We start from the raw sequence: 24,345 nt of genomic DNA on the forward strand, positions 1-24,345 counted from the left end.
CCTGGCTACAGGTTCCCACATGCCCCACAAGACGATCAGCACTATCAGATTCTGAGCATTTCTTTCAGTTTCATAACCCCTTAAAGTCCCAGCTTTTGTCTTTTATCATTGAAAGCATGTTATTGTGTAACTACATTAAATCTAAGAAGTGAGGTATGTAGTTATGAGGAATGTAAGACTGGACCACAGAGATGGCTCCTGGGAGTTTGAGGGGCTAAATAAATTACTTTTAACAAATTTTCATCAAATGCAAACTATTTTGGGTGTATCACTGCTCCATTTTTTCCAGTTGCGTCACATCTTTTGAATATCATATTGGAAAGACGGGCGTGCGGCACGGTGGTGTAGTGGTTAGCGCTGTCGCCTCACAGCAAGAAGGTCTGGGTTCGAGCCCCGTAGCTGGCGAGGGCCTTTCTGTGTGGAGTTTGCATGTTCTCCCCGTGTCCGCGTGGGTTTCCTCCGGGTGCTCCGGTTTCCCCCACAGTCCAAAGACATGCAGGTTAGGTTAACTGGTGACTCTAAATTGACCGTAGGTGTGAATGTGAGTGTGAATGGTTGTCTGTGTCTATGTGTCAGCCCTGTGATGACCTGGCGACTTGTCCAGGGTGTACCCCGCCTTTCGCCCGTAGTCAGCTGGGATAGGCTCCAGCTTGCCTGCGACCCTGTAGAACAGGATAAAGCGGCTAGAGATAATGAGATGAGATATTGGAAAGACCAGTTTTGGGGACATTGCTCTGTGAAATGTCCCTATTAAAACAGAACTATACGTAAATGTTTGTCAGAATGTGTTAGCCATTAACCAAAGATTGCCAAGCATTAGCCAAGACAATTCAGTACTTAGAGCAATCATCTACTGCATGTATTTAATTGGTAAATTCCACCACTTCCGTATCTTGGTCACCTAAGCTGCAACTCAGCTCTGTGAAATCCGTTGTGCTAGTTTTGTGATTCAACAAACACATGAAACAGCTGATGTGCCTCAGTAAAACTAAATTTGTGTTCTTCAAGCCATCAAATAAAATTTCATTTACTTAAAAAAAAAAATACAATTAATTAATAAATTTTTATTCACAGTTGGGGCAGCACAGGAGCAGTGGTTAGCACTGTCACCTCACAGTAAGAAGGTTCTAAGTTCAAACTTTGTGGCCAACTGGGGCCTTCCTGTGCAGAGTTGCATGTTCTCCTCATGCATGCATGGGTTTTCTCTGGGTGCTCTGGTTTCCTGCCACAGTCTAAAGCCATGTTTCCATTAGACCGTATCAGCAGATCATCAGATTAACGTTTTTAAAACGATTAGTGTGCACACAGCAACACCAATACACGGATACGCTCGGCTCTGCAGGCATCCTGCGCTCCAAATCACTCCGCCCTGAACAGCGAGTGCCCTCTGGAGGGTGCGCACTCCGGCCCTGCGCAGCTCACAGAGCGCGCAAGTGAAGTGCACAAGCCACGATTCGGGACTGAGCCGCTGTGTGTGTGATCCCAGTGCATATCACTTACTACTTGCAAGTGGAAAGATGGCAAGCCTAAAGACAATCATAACTACACAATGGGCAGTATTTGCATCAGTATTTGCAGTATTTTCATACTTTTATACTCTTTAATGAAAGGTGATACAAGGCGGAAGTCCGCGCCGTTTTTCAGCAGTCGCGTCACATGACCAACGCCAGCGAATCAGGAAGGTGGATGTCACAGTGACGTTGTCCAATGAGACGCCAGCTAGAGCTCAGCACAGCGTATCCGCGTATTCTGAATGTTTACACAGCACCGAAGCTGACACGATCTGGATTGAATACGTGGACGCTGGCGGATTCCCGTTTCCCGGCGTTTCCAGGCGATTTAATGTAAATGGACAGTGCATCCACGAAGAAAACGAGACAGATACGGTCTAATGTAAACGTAGCCTAAATATGTGAATTAGGTTAACTGTTTCCTCTAAGGCCCTGTCCACACGGCAACGGATTCAGGTGACTCCGATACAATTGCTTATCGTTTAGGCCTGGCGTCCACATGGCACCGGCGTTTTGGGTGCCCAAAACGCAATCTTTTTGAGAACGGGTTCCAGAGTGGAAAGATCTGGCAACGTTGCCGTTGTGAAGTCGTCTGGATGAGTAGAACGGATTTGTTTACGATGACGTCACAACCACATGACTGTGAGTGCTTCACGCCGGGTAGAAGTGTAACGAACTCCATGCGAGTTGTCAACAAATCCTATAACTTGGTTCATGAAACGCGCTTACAAAATATTTTCACTGTGAATATTTATTGTGTAATGGTGCAAAGTGAGAGAGAGAGAGAGAGAGAGAGAGACACTCTGCCCTTAGGGCAGAGTCAATCCTGCCAGCAAAAATAGGGAAAAAAAAGGAGCGATCTCACCTCTTCAGATGTTGGTTTTAGTCCTACAATACATTCCTCAAAAAGGGCGTAGAAGAGCAAATTAATCCATCAACGTGTAGCATTCAATTTATTCCGGACCATTAAGGACACCGCCTTCCGCGTAGAATCATACGTCATCCTCGCCGCCATATTGGATAGGTCAAAGCGGAGAATAAAGATTCATGTGCTGCGTTTAACTGTACCAACAGGTTTACCGTCCAAACGAGATCATATGGGATTACTTTTCACAGGTGAGAAACAACAAATTAATCCATCAACGTGTAGCATTCAATTTATTCCGGACCATTAAAGACGCCGCCTTCCGCGTAGAATCATACGTCATCCTCGCCGCCATATTGGATAGGTCAAAGCGGAGAATAAAGATTAGCTGCGTTTAACTGTACCAACAGGTTTGCCGTCCAAACAAGATCACATGGGATTACCTTTCACAGGTGAGACTGGAAAAATACTTTTCATTGTATTTGGTCATTATAATGTAATTTTACGAACAGATTTTCCTGACTTTGAGGCTAATTAATGAAGTCTCGCGCATAATAGTTTATGCGCATGCGTCCTTACTTCTTCTATTGTTCTGGTGTCTCCGAAGGGACCATCTTACAGCGCCCCTAGAGGTGTGGCATGTGTATTGCATCGTTTTCAGCAAGCGTTGCGTTGCCATATGGACCTGATATTTTACTGATCGTTGCCCATTTGGACGCGATATATTTTTAAATAACATCTCGTTGCCGTTGTCGTGTGGATGTAGCCTATGTGTCAGCCCTGTGATGACCTGGTGACTTGTCCAGGGTGTACCCCGCCTTTCGCCTGTATTCAGCTGGGATAGGCTCCAGCTTGCCTGCGACCCTGTAGAACAGGATAAAGCGGCTAGAGATAATGAGATGAGATGAGATATTGGAAAGACCAGTTTTGGGGACATTGCTCTGTGAAATGTCCCTATTAAAACAGAACTATGCGTAAATGTTTGTCAAAATGTGTTAGCCATTAACCAAAGATTGCCAAGCATTAGCCAAGACAATTCAGTACTTAGAGCAATCATCTACTGCATGTATTTAATTGGTAAATTCCACCACTTCCGTATCTTGGTCACCTAAGCTGCAACTCAGCTCTGTGAAATCCGTTGTGCTAGTTTTGTGATTCAACAAACACATGAAACAGCTGATGTGCCTCAGTAAAACTAAATTTGTGTTCTTCAAGCCATCAAATAAAATTTCATTTACTTTTTAAAAAAATACAATTAATTAATAAATTTTTATTCACAGTTGGGGCAGCACAGGAGCAGTGGTTAACACTGTCACCTCACAGTAAGAATGTTCTAAGTTCAAACTTTGTGGCCAACTGGGGCCTTCCTGTGCAGAGTTGCATGTTCTCCTCATGCATGCATGGGTTTTCTCTGGGTGCTCTGGTTTCCTGCCACAGTCTATTACCGCTTTTCCACTACAAACGCGGCTGAGCCGTGCCGTGCTGAGTCGAGCTGAGTCGGGCTGAGCGGGGCTGTTGGAGTTGCATTTCGACTACAACCGCGCTGAACCGTGCTGGCTGGAAGTGGGTGGACACATTGGGTGGAGTTAGCGAAAGTGGGTGGACGTCATGTGATGTCGTTAAGCAGCGCAAACAGTGACATCAGTGAGCTTTTAAGCGGTAGTCTCACGACCCGAATAGTAAACAATAAACATGGAGGACATGGAGTCGTTAGTGTTGCTGGTCTTGGTGCTGTGGCTTGTAGTCACCGACAACGCCAACAGATACTGGCAAGAGCATATAGATGAGGCGAGGCGCATAAGGCTTCGGAAATTCTCGTAATTCGTAATTATTCTTCTTCCGGGTTTGCGGTGTTTACAGATCCCAGCGTGCTCGTGGGGCGTGTGTGGGCATGTGAGGACACTCCTCCTCACCAATCAGTGCACAGGGGAGTGTCTGCTCACGCCCCCAGCCTCACTCGGCTCGCTTTGGCTCGCTTCAGCCCCACTCCAAAACGGTGCGAGTTTTAGGGGCTAAGCAGGGCTGAAGCGAGCCGAGTCATGCTGTTTTTTGGTAGTCGAAACGCGAGCCGTGTCGGGCTGAAGTGAGCTGAAAAAGGGTAGTGGAAAAGGGCCATAAATATGTGAATTAGGTTAACTGTTTCCTCTAAGGCCCTGTCCACACGGCAACGGATTCAGGTGACTCCGATACAATTGCTTATCGTTTAGGCCTGGCGTCCACACGGCACCGGCGTTTTGGGTGCCCAAAACGCAATCTTTTTGAGAACGGGTTCCAGAGTGGAAAGATCTGGCAACGTTGCCGTTGTGAAGTCGTCTGGATGAGTCTAATTCACAGTCTAAATATGTGAATTAGGTTAACTGTTTCCTCTAAGTTGCCTTTGAGTGTGAATGGATGTACGTCTTTGTGTGTTAGATTGACTGGCATGATAAATTGGCCTGGAGTCAGCTGGGATTAGCTCCAGCTTCCCCTGTGACCCTGACAGATAAGCAGTATAGATAATGGATGGGTGATTCAGTCATCCTTATGTCAAAAATAAATATCAGACATTATTTGGTCTAAGATTGTATATCACTGAACAACAAAGCTATATTAAATATTATTAAAGGCTGCATATTTATAAATGTGACCTTACTGTTAAATTTACACTTTTTTTAATTGCAGGAGCACTAAGAAATGAAATTCTTATGAGCATCACTTCTATCCGACTGATTAGTAATGAAGAGCTCCTACCAACATGCCTGATGGACAGATACTGGGATTCATTCATGAACAAAGATGACTGGGTCTTTTGAAAGTTGTTTAGTTTATACTGGAAACAGCAAGAAAAAGTTTTATAATCACATAGAACCTTTGTTGTACATTTGTGGTTAAAAATGCTATTAACAGATTACTATGGATGTAATGAAAGCTTTGACAATTAAACTGGTTTTGGATGACAACCTAAAATGGCTGAAGGAGTATGAAATGAGTGCTTTTATAGTAATTTAATTAATTTTCAGTTGTTAAGTTTATTATTGAGCAAATTCATGTTTTTTTTTTTTTAAATAATAAATTCTCGCCTCACAGCAAGAAGGTTCTGGGTTCAAGCCCAGCGGTCGATGAGGCCCTTTCTGTGTGGAGTTTGCACGCTCTCCCCGTGTCTGCATGGGTTTCCTCCGGGTGCTCCGGTTTCCCCCACAGTCCAAAGACATGCAGGTTGGGTTAACTGGTGACTCTAAATTGACCGTAGGTGTGAATGTGAGTGTAAATGGTCATCTGTGTCTATGTGTCAGCCCTGTGATGACCTGGCGACTTGTCCAGGGTGTACCCCGCCTTTCGCCTGTAGTCAGCTGGGATAGGCTCCAGCTTGCCTGCGGCCCTGCACAGGATAAGCAGTTACAGATTATTATCTATCCATTCATTATCTGTAGCCACTTATTCTGTTTTACAGGGTCGCAGGCAAGCTGGAGCCTATCCCAACTGACTATGGGCAAGAGGCGGGGTACAGTGGTGCTTGAAAGTTTGTGAACACTTTAGAATTTTCTATATTTCTGCATATATATGACTTAAAACATCATCGGATTTTCACACAAGTCCTAAAAGTAGATAAAGAGAACCCAGTTAAACAAATGAGACAAAAATATTATACTTGGTCATTTATTTATTGAGGAAAATGATCCAATATTACATATCTGTGAGTGGCAAAAGTATGTGAACCTTTGCTTTCAGTATCTGGTGTGACCCCCTTGTGCAGCAATAACTGCAACTAAACGTTTCTGGTAACTGTTGATCAGTCCTGCACACCGGCTTGGAGGAATTTTAGCCCATTCCTCCGTACAGAACAGCTTCAACTCTGGGATGTTGGTGGGTTTCCTCACATGAACTGCTCGCTTCAGGTCTGTGGCAGCGGGGGCGTGGTCAAGCATCGGTCTGTGACCGGAGGGCGGAGTCAGGGAAGGTAAGTGGCAGAATCACTGCACCTGATGTCAGTTAACCTGTGTTTGTGTGTCTTCCCCAGTGACCGTGCCCTATATAAGAAGAGAGAGAGCAGAGGAAGGGAGCTCTCTCCCCAACTAGATGACTGATGTGTGTGTGCGTGTCTGTGTGGCTGGGAGATTGTGATAGCACTGAAAAGTGTAAAAATAGAGTTTTGGAAACTCAGTTCTGGCCTGCCGTACTTCTGTGCTCCACCCACCCGCTCAAGGTTTTACAAGGTCCTTCCACAACATTTCGATTGGATTAAGGTCAGGACTTTGACTTGGCCATTCCAAAACATTAATTTTCTTCTTCTTTAACCATTCTTTGGTAGAACGACTTGTGTGCTTAAGGTCGTTGTCTTGCTGCATGACCCACCTTCTCTTGAGATTCAGTTCATGGACAGATGTCCTGACATTTTCCTTTAGAATTCACTGGTATAATTCAGAATTCATTGTTCCATCAATGATGGCAAGCCGTCCTGGCCCAGATGCAGCAAAATAGGCCCAAACCATGATACTACCACCACCATGTTTCACAGATGAGATCAGGTTCTTATGCTGGAATGCAGTGTTTTCCTTTCTCCAAACATAACGCTTCTCATTTAAACCAAAAAGTTCTATTTTGGTCTCATCCGTCCACAAAACATTTTTCCAATAGCCTTCCGGCTTGTCCACGTGATCTTTAGCAAACTGCAGATGAGCAGCAATGTTCTTTTTGGAGAGCAGTGGCTTTCTCCTTGCAACCTGCCATGCACACCATTGTTGTTCAGTGTTCTCCTGATGGTGGACTCATGAACATTAGCCAATGTGAGAGAGGCCTTCAGTTGCTTAGAAGTTACCCTGGGGTCCTTTATGACCTCACCGATTATTACACGCCTTGCTCTTGGAGTGATCTTTGTTGGTCGACCACTCCTGGGGAGGGTAACAATAGTCTTGAATTTCCTCCATTTGTACACAATCTGTCTGACTGTGGATTGGTGGAGTCCAAACTCTTTAGAGATGGTTTTGTAACCTTTTCCAGCCTGATGAGCATCAACAAGGCTTTTTCTGAGGTCCTCAGAAATCTCCTTTGTTCGTGCCATGATACACTTCCACAAACGTGTTGTGAAGATCAGACTTTGATAGATCGCTGTTCTTTAAATAAAACAGGGTGCCCACTCACACCTGATTGTCATCCCATTGATTGAAAACACCTGACTCTAATTTCACCTTCAAATTAACTGCTAATGCTAGAGGTTCACATACTTTTGCCACTCACAGATGTGTAATATTGGATCATTTTCCTCAATAAATAAATGACCAAGTCTAATATTTTTGTCTCATTTGTTTAACTGGGTTCTCTTTATCTACTTTTAGGACTTGTGTGAAAATCTGATGATGTTTTAGGTCATATTTATGCAGAAATATAGACAATTCAAAAGGGTTCACAAACTTTCAAGCACCACTGTACACATCATTGCAGGGCTGACACACAGACACAAACAACCATTCACACTCAATTTAGAGCTGCCAATTAACATAACCTGCATGTCTTTGGGGGAAACCGGAGCACCCAGTGGAAGCCCACACAGACAGCATGCCAGCTCCACACAGAAAGGCCCTCATCGGCCACTGGGCTCGAACCCAGGACCTTCTTGCTGTGAGGCAACAGTGCCAAACACTACACCACTGTGCCACCCGTATGGATTATTATTTCCATTATTCACAAGCAGGTGTTGTGCTGTTTTTCTTGAAAGAAAGTGAGTCAGACCAAATGACCAAAGGTTCCTATCAAATCTCCTACCTTTACATTTCCAATACTTTTCTCAAAATTCTGGCCGTCCCTAAGAGCGCCGTCTTCTGCAGCAAATCCATTCTCATCTCTATTCCCAACTTTTCCAACCACTGATTCAGTTTCTTTGTCATTGTGCCTAAGGCACCAACAACAACTGGAACTATTTCCACCTTCTTACCCCAAAGCCGTGCTCTTTTCAAGTCTTGGTACTTCTCTATCTTTTCATGCTCTTTAGCAGCCACCCTGCTGTCACTCGGGCATGCAGTGTCACTGGTGCGGTGTAGTGGTTAGCACGGTCACCTCACAGCAAGAAGGTTCTGGGTTCAAACCCAGTGGCCTGCGAGGGTCTTTCTGTGTGGAGTTTGCATGTTCTCCTCATGTCTGCGTGGGTTTCTGAGGTGCCCTTGAGAAAGGTACCTGGGTGCTCTAGTGTGGCTGCCCACTGCTCTGGGTGTGTGTGTGTGTTCACTGCTTCAGATGGGTTAAATGCAGAGGATGAATTTCAGTGTGCATGTGACAAATAAAGGTTTCTTCTTCGATGTCAATCATTATGCAGATTTTTTTTGTAAATGATGATCATATCAGGCCTCTTTGCCTTTGTCACATTGCACATTGAAATCCCACAAATTATTATTATTACTCCTGCTGCTACCATTTTTCCACAGAGCTCAGTCATTGTACAGTAGAGTAACTGACAGTGATGTCTGTGCAGTTCTGTGGGAGTGGCTTGAGCTTGTATACCTCACTGCTGCTCGGCTTTGACACGCCCACTTGCCCCGCCTCCCATCCCCGCTCTTCGAGCCCTTGTCTGGGAGAGAATCGCCGCCTGATTCCGCCCTCGCTGTACTTATTCACAGTTAAGCGATGGGGCGAGAAGTCAAGTGGAGCTCTCACACTGACTCACTTAAAACCGTAAGTGTTCTTTATGCATTAAAATCCAGAATGCGATCATAAATCCGAGGAGCCACGTGAAAAGATTCATTTCTGTTCGGCTCTGAGTCGAATGCAGCATCCGACTCTTCAGTGTGTGAACTGAAAGAAGCAGATGTTTAGGGAGCTGCTGTGCAGCACCTTTTTTTTTTCTGGATTATCTTACTAATGCATTCATGCTGAGACATATACATGTGTGCTGTAACATTAATTGTGTTAGGATATCCACATTCAGCTGATGCTGTTCTTGTTCACCCTTAAACAGTGGTGAAGCCTGTATAAAGTGAACACACTGACAGTGGACTGTTATTCTTCAGTTTGTTCAAGATATCTTTGATGGAACGCTACAGAAAACAAGTGACAACGCGAGAGTGCAAGGTAGGTTTCACACCTGCCCCATGATCAGATGAAAGTTTTAATTAGTAAAGCAGGTTTCATGTCAAACTGTGAAGGTTTGTAGTTTTTCCCTGCATCCTTTTTATTCTTCTATATATGTTATCTGAATTTAAAATTAACATACCTCTAACTAAAACAAATTGTATGTCTTTAGACATGTTACTGAATTTCCCCCAGCATTTACTTTTTTTTTGCCCACAGAATGAAAGCGAGATGTGCTGCTTTACATAAGCTAAGGCACAAAATCTACCTGCTCTTTGTGTCATTGTCCATTGTGTGTGTACTGATGCTTGTCTACGTAAATGTCTCATTGAAGAAACGATACTACGTCGAGCCCTATGGAATTACAGTAAGATCATCCAATTCTCAGGCTAACAAAGATGCCATTGACTGCGATGCCATTTATCAGCTGGATCCAGTAGAAATTGGCAAGTCCTTGGAGATAAGGCGCAGAGACATTGTGGATTTGGATGATGAGAGTGTCGTGTCCTTTACTGAGGATTGTCCAAAATACTTATCTGTGAGAGGTTACAATGGCGTCTCCGTGACTGACGAGGAACGTGACTTTCCACTGGCCTACTCTTTAGTAGTGCATAAGAACATGCCCATGATAGAGAGGATTATCAGAGCCATCTACGCACCATGCAACATATATTGTATTCATTATGATCAGAAGTCCTCGAAATCCTTTATTGCAGGGGTGAAAAACCTGGCTAAATGTTTCCCAAACATAATCATTGCCTCCAAAGTGGAATCGGTGCAGTATGCACACATCACAAGACTCAACGCAGATCTCAATTGCCTGTCAGATCTAATGAGGTCAGAGGTCAAATGGAAGTATGCTATCAATCTTTGTGGGCAAGACTTCCCACTGAAATCCAATTATGAGCTGGTGAAGGAACTGAAAAAGCTGAAGGGGGCAAATATGTTGGAGTCAAGCCGACCGAGTGAGCTAAAGAAACAACGCTTCAGCTTTCAGCATGAACTGAAAGAAGTCCCATATGAGTACCAGAAGTTACCCATTAGAACTACACTCGCTAAAAGCCCCCCACCGCATGGCATTGAGATGTTTATTGGAAGTGCCTATTTTGTACTCTCGCGTGATTTTGTCCAGTATGTTCAGACTAGCCAGCTGGCAAAAGACTTTTTAGAGTGGTCATCTGACACCTATTCTCCAGATGAACATTTTTGGGCCACGCTGGCACGAGTGCCTGGTGTGCCAGGAGAGATCCCGAGGACAGAGCCTGATGTGACTGATTTGAAGAGTAAAACTCGGCTGGTAAAGTGGAACTATTTGGAAGGGGCTTTGTACCCCCCTTGCACTGGAACACATATGCGTAGTGTTTGCATTTATGGCGCTGCAGAACTCAGATGGCTCTTGGAATACGGCCACTGGTTTGCAAACAAGTTTGATCCAAAAGTAGACCCTGTCCTCATTCAATGTCTTGAGGAAAAACTTGAAGAAAGTAAAATTCAACAAGGTTTGAGTGCAATCTCTTAAAAAGGGGTAGGGACTGAAGACCTTTATTTATGGCCTAGTTTATGGACCCAGAGGGGTTGAGGCTTTTGTACTTGTTTCCAGTTGAAACTGTCTTGCACCTATTATACAGCAAAAAAAAAAGTATAACGCTTTGTGTAGGGTTTTCCTTCCTTTGCTGGTGAAATATTCAATGTAATACAGTTTCCTAAACAGATTCTCTGATAACTGTGAGCAAAACAATCAACGCCTTTTGCCATTAACGTCACGAAAGCGTAGGAACTCAATGGCAATTTAAAGTGCCTTTCCGCTTCTACTTGGAGTATACTGTATTTATTGTTGCCTTACTAAAGAACTATGAAATGTGTTATGAAAAAAAATCATATCAATACTCTATGAAAAAAATCATATCAACCCAATATTCTACCTCATTTATCTTTTTTTATTTTTAAAGATATATTTAAATGAGGTCTCCAACTGTATTAGCCTATTTGTGTTTTGGATCTTGATAATGATATTTACAGTCTCGTTCTTTCGTAAGTCTTTCATACGTAAAGCATCAGCAGTCTGTACGAGATAACTCAATGATGCTTTTTCTGGACAGGGCTTATTAAGATGGTGGTATTTTACAGCTAGATCTCTTTTCTAACAGGAATCAAGGAACACCTGCTGACAGTCATAATTCACTCGGTGAACAGTTAGGTGGAAGAATGTCTCTTGTTTTAATAAAATTGATATTAAAGAGAAATTCCTTGTTCAATTTCATACCTTGGGCCAATCTTTATGCTCTTTCACTTAGGCACACACATAAATTAACTCGTGTATTCATAAGCTGTTAATCATTAATTTACTTAAGCTGCTTTTGCCACACCTATTGACCTAGACTTTGTGACTCATTTTCATTTGAGGATGTGTAGTTTAAATATTTGTGTTCTCTCAAAAAAAATGAGTTACATTTATTTTAAACACTTTATATTTAGATATTTGAATCAATTAATATCCATCCATTATCTGTAGCCGCTTATCCTGTCCTACAGGGTCGCAGGCAAGCTGGAGCCTATCCCAGCTGACTATGGGCGAGAGGCGGGGTACACCCTGGACAAGTCGCCAGGTTACAATTAATATCCATTATTATTAAATATTTATCTGTAAAGGTATCGCAGGTTTTAGTTGTATCACAATACATTACATGTTGTTTGTTAAGTCTTGATTTGCTGCTGTTACAAACTGAAGTTGAAGCATTATATGAAATCCTAATCAAACAATCTTCACATGAGATTGGTTTGTGTGAGACACAGTTTATGTACAGTATGTCTGTGATGGATTGGATAAAATTACACCAAGTCCTTTGTGGAATATTTATGTGTGTAATTCTGTCTTGCATGTGACCTGCTTCACCCTATTGCCATTTATCATTAACATGTGGAAGACATTCTCATAGCATTGGCATATAATTTCCTGTCTGTTTTCTGTCAGAAACTGCACATAGGTTTCGTTTCCTTTGGTTAAAAACAAGGAAATGAGATCATAGCATGTCTTAAATGCCTATCAAAACATATATTGATGCATCTCTTGATATCTTAGAATATCTATTTGTACAAACATTGCTGTTAACTGATCATATATTATGATGCTTTGCTTTAAATACAGGTCTGTAATTCTGTAATTACACCATATGGTGCATCTATCTATGAGCAGAATTAGAGTAGAATTGATTTCAGTGATGGAATAGTGTTAGAACCTGTGTCTGTCTCAGTTCAGATGCGTTGACGTAAGAGCGCTCTGGAGCAGGGTTAAAACAAACCACACGAGTTAAATCAATCTGGTTTATTCAAGCACTGCTCAACGATACACAGAAAGAGCAGGGTTTATATACATCAGAAGCTTGCGTGACAAGATAAGTAAGGGGCTCGGGGGCACAAGGTCAACTCACCAAATAAGGAGTTGTTTTATTATACATGAAAGAGCAGAATGTACACCCCCTAGAACAGGAGGGTCCAGGAATGTGGTTTCAGTGAAACTAGAAGGTACAGAGAAAATAAAAGAGTATGTTCTCGCGATTATGCACGTTTACCAGGGTGTGAAAGGGTCATAAAGCTCAGGACAGCTATGCACGAGAACACACACAATCTTACAATCCCCTCTTTTATACTTTGTTTACAGAGTATAACTACAGTTTAGACTCTAACGTATTGACAGACATAACAAGACTGATTAGTATGTTGTTTAGCAGTCCAATTGGCAAATCGCCAAAAAACGTTGTCCTCGTGGCTGGCTTGAGCGGGATTCCCTGCTCCAAGCGCTAAGACCAATACCAGAAGGAAAGTCATACTGGTCACTGACTTTGTTCTTTCTGTGTCCACAGGATGTAGATAGTTGAAGGTAGCCCAGGCTCACGTGTCTTTCAGATTCCTCAGTTCAGAAGTCTGCGGGACGCACCGACCATCCCCTCTTTGTAGATCAGCCGAAACCGGATCACTCCGGATGCTGGAAAGGGGATCCCTGAAAAGGCCGTCAGCTATTGTCACAGCAACTTTCTGAAACACAAAAACCTGTTAAGCATCAACAATATAGATTTCTATTACATTGGAGCCTTCTTTATTCGACTGGCATGAATCCACTGTGGAAAAAGGTCAGTTAGTACAGCCGTTCGAGTTACAGCGAGCACATCCGTGGGTTCACTGTAGGGTGGTTCCTCTAGAGGAGTGCCTAATTTAGCGAATTTCTTTACCAACACTTTATCCCCTACCTCAAAGGGGTGAGTGGGTGCCTCAGGAATGGGAGGCTTTTTGGAATTTAGTCTCGTCCAGTATTCATCAAGTACCCGCATGAGACCCACGGCGTACTCACTGAGATGTACATCAAGATCACTCGTTCCTATAGCCTGCATACCTCTGCGCCAGGGTGTAGGAAAAGGCCGGCCCATCACGAGCTCGTACGGAGACAGGTTGTCGAGGGCCACTTGAGCGGTCATTCGCATGTCAGCGAGGACTAAGGGTAAAATTTGTACCCAGTTTTTAGTACCAGCTTCTTGCATGGCTTTACGCAGCTTACCCTTGATTGTTCTGTTTGCGCGCTCCACAATGCCGGAGGATTGTGGATGGTACGGGATGTGGAAACGCCAATGGATCTTTAAGTCTTTACACAGTTCTTGTGTCACCTTAGAGGTGAACGGCGTACCTTTGTCAGAGTCTATCCCTACCGGGAGACCATAACGCGGAATGATTTCTTGCGTCAATTTGTTTACCGCCGTGCGAGCGTCTTCTTTCCCGCAAGGGAAAGCCTCCACCCATCGTGAAAATTTGTCGACCATGACCAAGAGATACTTAAAGGGGCCCTGCTTTGGCATGTGAGTGAAGTCAATCTGCCATTCCTGGAACGGCGTGTCAGGTATGGGAAGGTGCTGATGTACCGCGCCTGGTTTAGATGGATTATTCTGGGCGCACGTTAAACATCTGTCTAGAATGTGATGTACATCGGTGTGTATTTTGTCGATGCAAAATATTTTGGATAAATCCTCCACTACCCCCCTTCGTCCGCGGTGAGTGGGACCATGAAACTCGCGGACGAGGAAAGGAGTGCAATGTCTAGGCAAACAAAGGCGGCCCTGAGCATCGATCCGAACGCCGTCAGACGGCTGCGCGCCGCATGAGTCCCAGAAATGGTTGTCTGAGGCCGAAGCGGAGGCCTGGAGGGAGATCAAGTCAATGTCCGGAAGAACGGCACTAATCATGCGACTGGATGAGACCAGGGAGAGAGTAAGCGAAGGCGGAAAAACACCGGAGGCAGCCGCGGCTTTGGCAATGCGATCGGCGAGAGAGTTTCCCCTGATCTCAAAAGAGTCCCCAATACAATGAGCACGAGTCTTAACAATGGCTAAAGAGCGCGGGAGAAGACAGGCGGTGATTAAATCAGTAACAAGCGAAGAATGAGAAATGGGCTTACCGTCTGCAGTGGTGAACCCACGCGAAGCCCAAATCCGACCAAAGTCGTGAGCAACGCCGAAAGCGTAACGTGAATCAGTGTAGATAGTGACGTCTGTGTCCTGGGCAATAACACATGCACGGGTTAGAGCGTATAGTTCGGCAGCCTGAGCCGAGGAGAAAGGAAGAGAAAAAGCTTCAACAGTTTCATCAGGAAGGCGGCACACAGAATAACCACACACGAAAACGCCGTCAGAGGGGCGTGAGCACGAGCCGTCCACAAACAGCGAATCACCTGAAAGTAACGGGGTGGAGCGTAAGTCGGGGCGGATACTTGTCTCGAAAAGAATGCTAGAAATGCAGTCGTGTGTTTCAGAAGGAAGAAAATCATCCTGTGAATTGAGGAGGCGCTGAAGCGCGTGCGCGAGAGAATCAAAAGAGGAGGAGGGCTTAACAGTAAGGTTTTCGGTGGCCAAAAGAATAGACTCGTATCCAGAGCGACGCTGCGCAGATAAATGCTGGGTACTGAGGTTCTTTAAAACGTGCACTACATCATGTGAGGTGTGGAGAACGAGCGGGTGAGACAAAACCAGCCGTTCAGCGTCCGTGACCATGACAGCACATGCAGCCACCGCCCTGAGGCAAGCAGGGAGACCCTGTGCCACAGAATCAAGAGTTTTAGAGAGGAACGCACAAGGCCGCATACCCCCCCCGTGCTCCTGCGCCAAAACCCCAGACGCAGTTCCCTGCTGGTTGCACACATATAAATGAAACGGCAAACGGTAATTCGGAAGTCCGAGAGCAGGGGCCGAGCATAAAGCCTGTTTCAAGGCCCTGAAGGCCGTCAGCATCTCATCAGACCACACCAGGGGCTGAGTCAAAGGGTCCGAGTGCAGAATTGCAGAGCGCAGACACTTGTCATAGGTGGAACAGTCAGGAATCCACTGGCGGCAGTAATTGATAAGTCCCAGAAAAGCCATGAGGGCGTGTTTCGTGGCAGGCACCTGAGTGTCTAGGATGACCTGCACACGCTCGGGGCTGAGCCTGCGGGAGCCCTGGGAGAGATCGTGACCCAGATATCGAACAGTGGGGAGGCAGAACTGAAGCTTAGTTCGTGAGACCTTGAAACCTTCTTGCGCCAGAAGGGAGAGGAGAGCAAGTGTAGCTGTAGCGCAAATGTCCTCGTCCTCCGCCGTTACCAGAAGATCATCCGCGTACTGGAGCACGGAGGAGCCCGAGGGGAGGCACAAACCGGCCAAGGCGTCCCTCACTACGGCTGTAAAAACCGCGGGGGAATCGACATATCCTTGGGGTAACCTGGTCCATGTGTACTGCTTTCCCCTGTGCGTAAAAGCGAACAGGGGCTGCGTGTCGTGGCCCACAGGGACGCTGAAAAAGGCAGAACAGAGATCAATTACAGAGAAAAAAGCATGTTCACACGGAATCGAGGCCATAAGAGAGGGAACGTCTGGAACTAATGGGGCGACTGGGATAATTAACTCATTAATCTTACGCAAATCCTGGGTGAAACGCCACGTGCCGTTGGGCTTCTGCACCGGATTCACTGGGGTGTTATAAGGGCTGACACAGGGAACAACCACACCTTGCTCTAGGAGAGAACACAGAACATCATCAATGCCAGACAGTTTAGCTGGGGAAAGGGGGTACTGTTTTACATATACTGGCGAAGAGTGTTTAATGACCGCCTCGTAAGGGGTACAGTTAACAAAGCCCACCTCGTCCTTATGTTCCGCCCAAAGAGAAGCTGGAAGGTCAGAAAGAGAGGGTGTGAGGTGGGTAACGGCACAAGCAGCATTAAGAAGATTATGAGGAAGAGAAAGGGAGGTGAGGGCAAGAGCAGCCGACGAAGTGTCGTCTGGTGCGTCAACAACCATGTGTGAACCACTGAAAGAAATAGAAAGCCCTAGGAGGCTCATGAGATCCCGTCCAAGCAGGTTAAAAGGGCAATCAGGCATGCAAACAAAGGAGTGAGAAAACTTCAGTAAAGGATCAAGGGCACAAGTAACAGAAAGGGGGGGCGTGCAACTGGAATGGAAAGGAACCCCTTCTATTCCCACAGAGCTTACAGACCGTGTAGATAAAGGACCCGCATATTCCCTCCCCACTGAGGACATGGTAGCCCCGGTGTCGAGTAAAAAAGGATATTCAGTCCCTGCCAGGCATAAAACAATAGTGGGAAGATCTTCGTTAAGAGGGGAGCTGAATAAAAGATTTAACATAGCAACGGTCGGGGTTTCATCGCTCTGAGGGCAGCCCTATGGGCGGGCAGGATTTCTCTGCCCTGTGGGGCTTGAACCGGCGCGCATGACGGGTTTCTCGCGTTCCTGCTCATCTCGCTGTTTCGCATGACATTCTCTTATCCAGTGCCCCTCTTTTCCACAATAGTGGCACTTTCCATTTCTCCTCCCTCCCCCGCCGCGCGGTCCCGTTCGGCGACCCCTCTCCTGTCGTCCCTCCGCTCGTCCGCCCGGCACGACGGATAAACATGCTTTATTCGTTTTACAGTCTAAAAGACCATCGCTCTCCAGCGTGCGCACCCGCTCCCCGGCCTGACGGAGGACCAGATTATTCCGGTCACTCCAGTGATGTTTTAAAACGCTCTGTATTTCGGGGCGACAATTAGACAGAAAGGTGGACAAGAACATTGGGTTCGGGTTTGCCAAATCAAGTTCAAGACCTCCCAAATGTTGCCAAACTTCCCCAAAGCGCTTCCAGAAAGCCGACGTCAGCTCAGAACGCTCCTGTTTGCAGTTAGTGACCTGTGACAGGTCTCTATTTGCTTGTTTTAAGGCGAGCAGGTATCGCGTCAACTGCTCACGAAGCTGCTGCAGCGCGTCCGGCGTGTCCTTCCAAAAGAAGGTAGTCACGGTGCGCCGACGCGGACGGCCACCTTCCTGAGCCGGAGCTATTTCTTCCTTTATATTCATAGCGACGTCATTTCTAGGTTGCAACACATCGACTATTTCGAGCAAACGCTCCTCATCATATAATCTGTGTCAACTGATGAGGTGTTCAAATGTGCGAGCTGATCTGAACAGAGCTGCCAGACATACACATACAGAGGGCTTCCAAACCCATACTGCACACCGCACATTTCACTTACTTCAATAGTTAGTCCATCTGGAGTGGATGTGAGATTTACTTCTAATTTGCACATTAAATCATGTGCTAACAAATTTACTGGACATGTATATGAGATGAGGAATGAGTGGGACGTAACTATTCCTCCCTCGCTTTACATGGGAGGTTAACTGAGAAAGTTTTAGTTTTAGAATAGCCTTTAAAACAGGTCTCGGGGTGTAAACACCCTTTGATTTATCCCATACCTTCTTCATGTCAAACCATTTCTTCGTAAATCATACCCTGCGCGCATATAAGGGCGGTCCCAATCCGGATCGCCTAAGCTTTCATAAATCATACGGTGCGCTGAAGCAAGAAAGCCTGGATTAAACGTCCCATCACGGGGATACGATGGAATCTGAGGATTTGCCTCCGTCCACCCAGCCAAATTGTCCAGCCACGGCGTAACGTAATAGCCTAAACCACACTTATTCATCCATTCGGCCGGGGTTTCCCCTGGCGCAGGCTTAGGGAACGAGCTTCCCATCGTACAATGACAACAAACGGATCTGAAGAGGAACAGACAACAAATATAGTACAAATTTGTATAGCGCGCTCTTCCTGGACTCGAACCAGGGAAAACTGTCCTCCGTAGGACACTACGAAACTACTGCCAACCAGGTAGTCAATCAAACATGTCTTACCTGATTGAGAGTATCACGTCGGGGTCACCAAATTGTTAGAACCTGTGTCTGTCTCAGTTCAGATGCGTTGACGTAAGAGCGCTCTGGAGCAGGGTTAAAACAAACCACACGAGTTAAATCAATCTGGTTTATTCAAGCACTGCTCAACGATACACAGAAAGAGCAGGGTTTATATACATCAGAAGCTTGCGTGACAAGATAAGTAAGGGGCTCGGGGGCACAAGGTCAACTCACCAAATAAGGAGTTGTTTTATTATACATGAAAGAGCAGAATGTACACCCCCTAGAACAGGAGGGTCCAGGAATGTGGTTTCAGTGAAACTAGAAGGTACAGAGAAAATAAAAGAGTATGTTCTCGCGATTATGCACGTTTACCAGGGTGTGAAAGGGTCATAAAGCTCAGGACAGCTATGCACGAGAACACACACAATCTTACAAATAGTAATTGACCAAATATGAGTTAATGTAACAGTTGCACATAAAGACTAATAACTGTAAATCCAGAACAAAATATTATAATTAGCTTTGTTAAGATGATATACTATGATGATAATCTGCTGCCATGAAAGACTCTCATTACCTTTTCAGATCATCTTAGGAGCGATCATGTCTCAGTGCACCAGAAATCTGATGAATATAGAGTTTCATTTTCAAGAAAGGGAAGCTAAGAAATTTGTAGCTATGTGTTTGGGAGTATAACCAAATGAAAGTTCGTTGAGCTTGTATTTAGCCATTGTAACCAAAACTGGGGGCAGCATGGTGGTGTAGTGGTTAGCTCTGTCGCCTCACAGCAAGAAGGTCCAGGTTCAAGCCCTGTGGCCGGCGAGGGCCTTTCTGTGTGGAGTTTGCATGTTCTCCCCGTGTCCGCGTGGGTTTCCTCCGGGTGCTCCGGTTTCCCCCACAGTCCAAAGACATGCAGGTTAGGTTAACTGGTGACTCTAAATTGACCGTAGGTGTGAATGTGAGTGTGAATGGTTGTCTGTGTCTATGTGTCAGCCCTATGATGACCTGGCGACTTGTCCAGGGTGTACCCCGCCTCTCGCCCGTAGTCAGCTGGGATAGGCTCCAGCTTGCCTGCGACCCTGTAGAACAGGATAAAGCAGCTAGAGATAATGAGATGAGATGAGATGAACCATAACTGGAGGCGATTCTTGAAAAAAAAAGGGCGGGACTTAAATAGCATCTGGTTATATGTGTTGCTCAGAATTTTTAATTATCTCACACTCTTTTTCCACTAGTGCCTCTTTTGCCTCCAAATCTGTGGAGCACTGCATTGAAATAATACTAAACATTACATTGCTTACATATCCACAAAGTATTAAGTTTGCCCATTCTTCTATTTTCATTTAAGTTTATTAGATTATGAATATAAATAAGTAATAATATCAATAAATATTGCTTTAATTCCAAACATGTTCGTTCTCAGAGCGTAGGTCAGAGAAGTTTTGCTTTTACAATGAACTGATGACCTTTTTCTAGGGGAATAAACGTCATCTGCTGTTAGCGTGGGATGATTTTAGTGGAAATTCCCTGAACATGTTGATGTAATATAGATTTTGCTGTTCTCTAAGATAGGCAGAACTGATCCTAAGTCAGCCAAGATGAAAAGTTTTATTCTTGCACCATTTTATTTAATTATTAGTGGTTTAATGAACAGAAGGCTACATGTTATTTGACTGTACAATCCAGATACTGATATTTAGAGTGCAGTTTGGTTTCACATATCTCATCTCATCTCATTATCTCTAGCTGCTTTATCCTGTTCTACAGGGTCGCAGGCAAGCTGGAGCCTATCCCAGCTGACTACGGGCGAAGGGCGGGGTACACCCTGGACAAGTCGCCAGGTCATCACAGGGCTGACACATGCCCCTTTTCCACCAAATCAGTTCCAGGGCTGGTTCGGGGCCAGTGCTTAGTTTGGAACTGTGTTTTCTGTTTCCACTGACAAAGAACTGGCTCTGGGGCCAGAAAAACCGGTTCCAGGCTAGCACCAGCTCTTTGCTGGGCCAGAGGAAAGAACCGCTTATGCCAGTGGGGGGCGGAGTTGTTAAGACCAACAACAATAGCAAGACCGCGAAAGGTCGCCATGTTTAAGCAACGAGATATAAGAGTCAAAACGTTATTAGGTTATTACCTGTTTCCTAGAACGTAATCACCGTCCACTCAAAACCTGTCGCTCAACACAAACATATTGGATCTGCCGTTTTCTGATCCCAATGAAGCACCGTAAAGCCAGAAGCAGCAGCTGTACAAATGCAAAGTCATTCATTGTTGATGTTGTTGTTGCTGCTTCTTCTTCTCCATGTTGTTGTTACTTCGATGTTCGCGCCAAGGTTTATGCAAACGCAGTGACGTAACTGACGTATACAGTGACGTAATGACGTGGCTCCCCTTGGCACCCCGAGCTATGGAAAAGCAAACTGGTTCTCAGCTGGCTCACAAGTTGAACGAGTTGTGAACCAGCACTGGCCCCAAACCAGCCCTGGAACTGATTTGGTAGAAAAGGGGTAACATAGACAACCATTCACACTCACACCTACGGTCAATTTAGAGTCACCAGTTAACCTAACCTGCATGTCTTTGGACTGTGGGGGAAACCGGAGCACCCGGAGGAAACCCACACAGAGAGAACATGCAAACTCCACACAGAAAGGCCCTCGCCAGCCACGGGGCTCGAACCCGGACCTTCTTGCTGTGAGGCGACAGCGCTAACCACTACGCCGCCACGGTTTCACATATTATTTTAATAATAATGGTTTTGGTAGCTTGAGTGAAATGTTCACATTATCATAAGGTGAATTAATTTACCAGCAGTAATACTATGTGCAAATAGATTTTGGGAAGTGAAAGGTGCAGCCACTTGACTGACTTGTTTTTATCATTTATTTCTCACTTCTCTGTTATTGTTCCTTCTTGTTTCATAATGTCATACTATTACCCTAAAGTGGCCATGTTCTCTTCATGAGCATGGTATGAAGTTGGCGCCAAACAGCTTTTTTTTTTTCTTTCTCTTTGAACATGACACCCGCTGAACTATGGAAATCTGATCAAACAACAAACTTTTTCAGAAATTCTAGAGTCCGGTCTCCCAGAACCCTAAGAGAAATCTGAAAGCTGCCCTAAGTCAGCACTGTGTGGTTTGGGTACCCTTTGGCCTTCTCTGGCCACTGTCATCATAAGAGTAATTGGAGTCATAATTGTGAGCTTTGTGTGTCTGATGACAGGAGGCTTATGAGTCCATGAGAGACAAGCAAGCGCCACGGGTACAGTGAGACAAACCATGTCACTCAGCAGTGTCCACAGAGTTGGCCTAAGACATGGACTCTTCTGAAACAAAGAGCCTTTATATGATACCCTGCCTTCCTTAATCCACAGGCCTCAGTCGCAACGAGAGAAGTGCCTTCCACCTTCCACTCATTTGGCACAATGACAGCAGCCTGAGTTTGGACAAGCCAAGCACTGGCAATGGCTTATTGACAGCACATACAGGCCTGTGAATAAGATAATTTTGGGCTTTGTCATAAAAGTTGGGTCAAGTAAAATCAGTGGCGGCGTCGGGGGGACACGACCCCCCCCCAAGATTATGTAGGAGGGAGTAGTGTGAATAAACAGCCTGCTGCGCGCCTTTGTTTTCCCTTATTAAATCTCGCTGCGTTCCTTTATCCCAGCATCATCTGCAACATCTGAAAGAGCTTTCTCCACTTTGAAAAGGGTGTTGACAAACAGTGGTCTGCAAACGTTCGGGCACCCCTGGTCAAAAGTGCTGTTACTGTGAACAGTTAAGCAAGTTGAAGATAAAATGATCTCCAAAAGGCATAAAGTTAAAGATGACTCATTCCCTTTATATTTTAAGCAAAAACAATTTTTTATTTTCATCTTTTACATTTTCAAAATGACAAAAAAAGGAAAAGGGCCTGAAGCAAAAGTTTGGGCACCCTGCATGGTTAGTACCTAGTAACACCCCCTTTGGCAAGTATCACAGCTTGGAAACACTTTTTGTAGCCAGCTAATAATCTTTCAGTTCTTACCTGGGGGATTTTCACACATTCGTCCTTGCAAAAGGCTTCCAGTTCTACAAGTTTCTTGGGCTGTCTTGCATGCACTGCTCTTTCGAGATCTATCCACAGATTTTCTATGATGTTTAGGTCAGGGGACTGTGAGGGCCAGGGCAAAACCTTCACCTTGTGCCTCTTGAGGTATTCCATTGTAGATTTTGAGGTGTGTTTTGGATCATCGTCTTATTGTAGGACCCATCCTCTTTTTAACTTCAACTTTTTTACAGATGGTGTGATGTTTGCTTCCAGAATTTGCTGGTATTTATTCGAATCCATGCTTCCCTCGACCAATGAAATGTGCCCTGTGCCACTGGCTGCAACACAACCCCAAAGCATGATCGATCCACACCCATGCTTCAGAGTTGGAGAGGTGTTCTTTTCCTGGAATTTGGCACCCTTTTTTCTCCAAACATACCTTTGCACATTGTGGCCAGAAAGTTCTATTTTGATTTCATCAGTCCACAGGACTTGTTTCCAAAATGCATCAGGCTTATTTAGATGTTCATTTGCAAACTTCAGACGCTAAATTTTGTGGCTAGGAACCAGGAAAGGTTTTCTTCTGATGACTCTTCCATGAAGGTCATATTTGTTCAGGTGTCGCTGCATAGTAGAACAGTGCACCACCACTCCAGGGTCTGCTAAATCTTTCTGAAAGTCTTTTGCAGTCAAACAGGGTTTTTATTTGTCTTTCTAGCAATCCAACGAGCAGTTCTTTCAGAAAGTTTTCTTCATCTTCCAGACCTCACCTTGATCTCCACCGTTTCTGTTAACTGCCATTTCTTAATAACATTACAGTCTGAGGAAACAGCTACCTGAAAACACTTTGCTACGTTCTTGTAGCCTTCTCCTGCTTTGTGAGCATCAATTATTTTATTGTTCAGAATGCGAGGGAGTTGCTTAGAGGAGCCCATGGCTGTTGATTTTAGGGACAAGTTTGAGGAGTCAGAGAATTTATACAGCTTTGAAATCTACATCATCTGACCTTTCCTAACGAAGAATTTGAACAAGCCACAGCTCAATAAGCTAATTAAGGTCTGGAACCTTGGTAAAAGTTACCCAAGAACTCAAATGTATTGGGGCGCCCAAACTTTCGCATTTTGTGTTCCTTTTCTTTTTTCACTCACCAATTGTACAAAACACAAATAATACACAAATCTTGCAGAAAATGCTGAAAAGAAATGTGTCGTCTTTACCTTTATGCCTTTTGGTGATCAGTTCATCTTCTTCTCACTTAACTATTCACAGTAACAGACATTTTCAGTAAGGGTGCCCAAACTTTTGCATGCCACTGTACCTTCGGTCTTCAATGACCGAACGACTTAACAACTGTACACTGCTACATGTACATAAAAATATCGTGGACGCCATGGACTTGGCCCCTATTGCTGCTGCCTTCTCGTCTTTCAATGATGAGAGAATGCACTACTTTGGTTACTTCAATTAAGCAAGGTACATTTGAACATTGTATGTGTGTTTACTCACATGTAAACACAGTAGAAAGTACCAAACCCATGGTAAGAGGGTGTTATCCTCTCAACGATACTAAGTAGACGTAATTACGTTATGGTATCAGTAGTTCTGTTTCATATAGTAAAAAATACATGGACGAAATGTACTCTAATAGAGATATTACATTTAGCTTTACTCCACCAAAATTTGCCCGCCCATCAAAA

General features: G+C 44.7%; 2 protein-coding genes across 7 annotated transcripts in view; both read left to right on the forward strand.

The window, feature by feature from the left end:
• ankrd31 (ankyrin repeat domain 31) overlaps window positions 1–5,282 on the forward strand; it is a 79,783-nt gene extending 74,501 nt beyond the window's left edge. For all 3 annotated transcript variants that reach the window (XM_060906967.1, XM_060906968.1, XM_060906969.1), the window contains one exon: window positions 5,038–5,282. In XM_060906967.1, coding sequence (XP_060762950.1) covers window positions 5,038–5,168 — 131 coding nt within the window. In that variant the 3' untranslated portion in view covers window positions 5,169–5,282. The remainder of the gene's footprint in view (window positions 1–5,037) is intronic.
• Window positions 5,283–8,793: 3,511 nt separating this feature from the next.
• Window positions 8,794–11,674, forward strand: gcnt4a (glucosaminyl (N-acetyl) transferase 4a). 4 transcript variants are annotated; one of them, XM_060906960.1, is made up of 3 exons: window positions 8,794–9,018; window positions 9,354–9,414; window positions 9,749–11,674. In XM_060906960.1, the coding sequence occupies exons 1-3, from the start codon at window positions 8,807–8,809 to the stop codon at window positions 10,931–10,933; spliced, it is 1,458 nt and encodes a 485-aa protein (XP_060762943.1). In that variant the 5' UTR covers window positions 8,794–8,806; the 3' UTR covers window positions 10,934–11,674. The 4 variants fall into 4 exon arrangements, with proteins under 4 accessions (XP_060762943.1, XP_060762946.1, XP_060762944.1 ...); XM_060906963.1 differs by having other exon boundaries at window positions 8,929–9,018; window positions 9,302–9,414; XM_060906961.1 differs by having other exon boundaries at window positions 8,992–9,018; window positions 9,634–11,674.
• The last annotated feature ends 12,671 nt before the right edge of the window (window positions 11,675–24,345 follow it).

This window comes from Neoarius graeffei, chromosome 24 (genome assembly GCF_027579695.1).
Source record: "Neoarius graeffei isolate fNeoGra1 chromosome 24, fNeoGra1.pri, whole genome shotgun sequence".
NCBI classification, from domain to species: domain Eukaryota; kingdom Metazoa; phylum Chordata; class Actinopteri; order Siluriformes; family Ariidae; genus Neoarius; species Neoarius graeffei.

What these genes read in the sequence shown, in the direction of transcription:
- gcnt4a (XM_060906960.1), top strand. Translation starts at nt 8,807, where the DNA reads ATGTCTGTGCAGTTCTGTGGGAGTGGCTTGAGCTTGTATACCTCACTG. An exon ending in ACACTGACTCACTTAAAACC is followed by an intron (nt 9,019 to 9,353) that starts GTAAGTGTTCTT and finishes GTTATTCTTCAG; the next exon opens with TTTGTTCAAGATATCTTTGA. An exon ending in TGACAACGCGAGAGTGCAAG is followed by an intron (nt 9,415 to 9,748) that starts GTAGGTTTCACA and finishes GTCTCATTGAAG; the next exon opens with AAACGATACTACGTCGAGCC.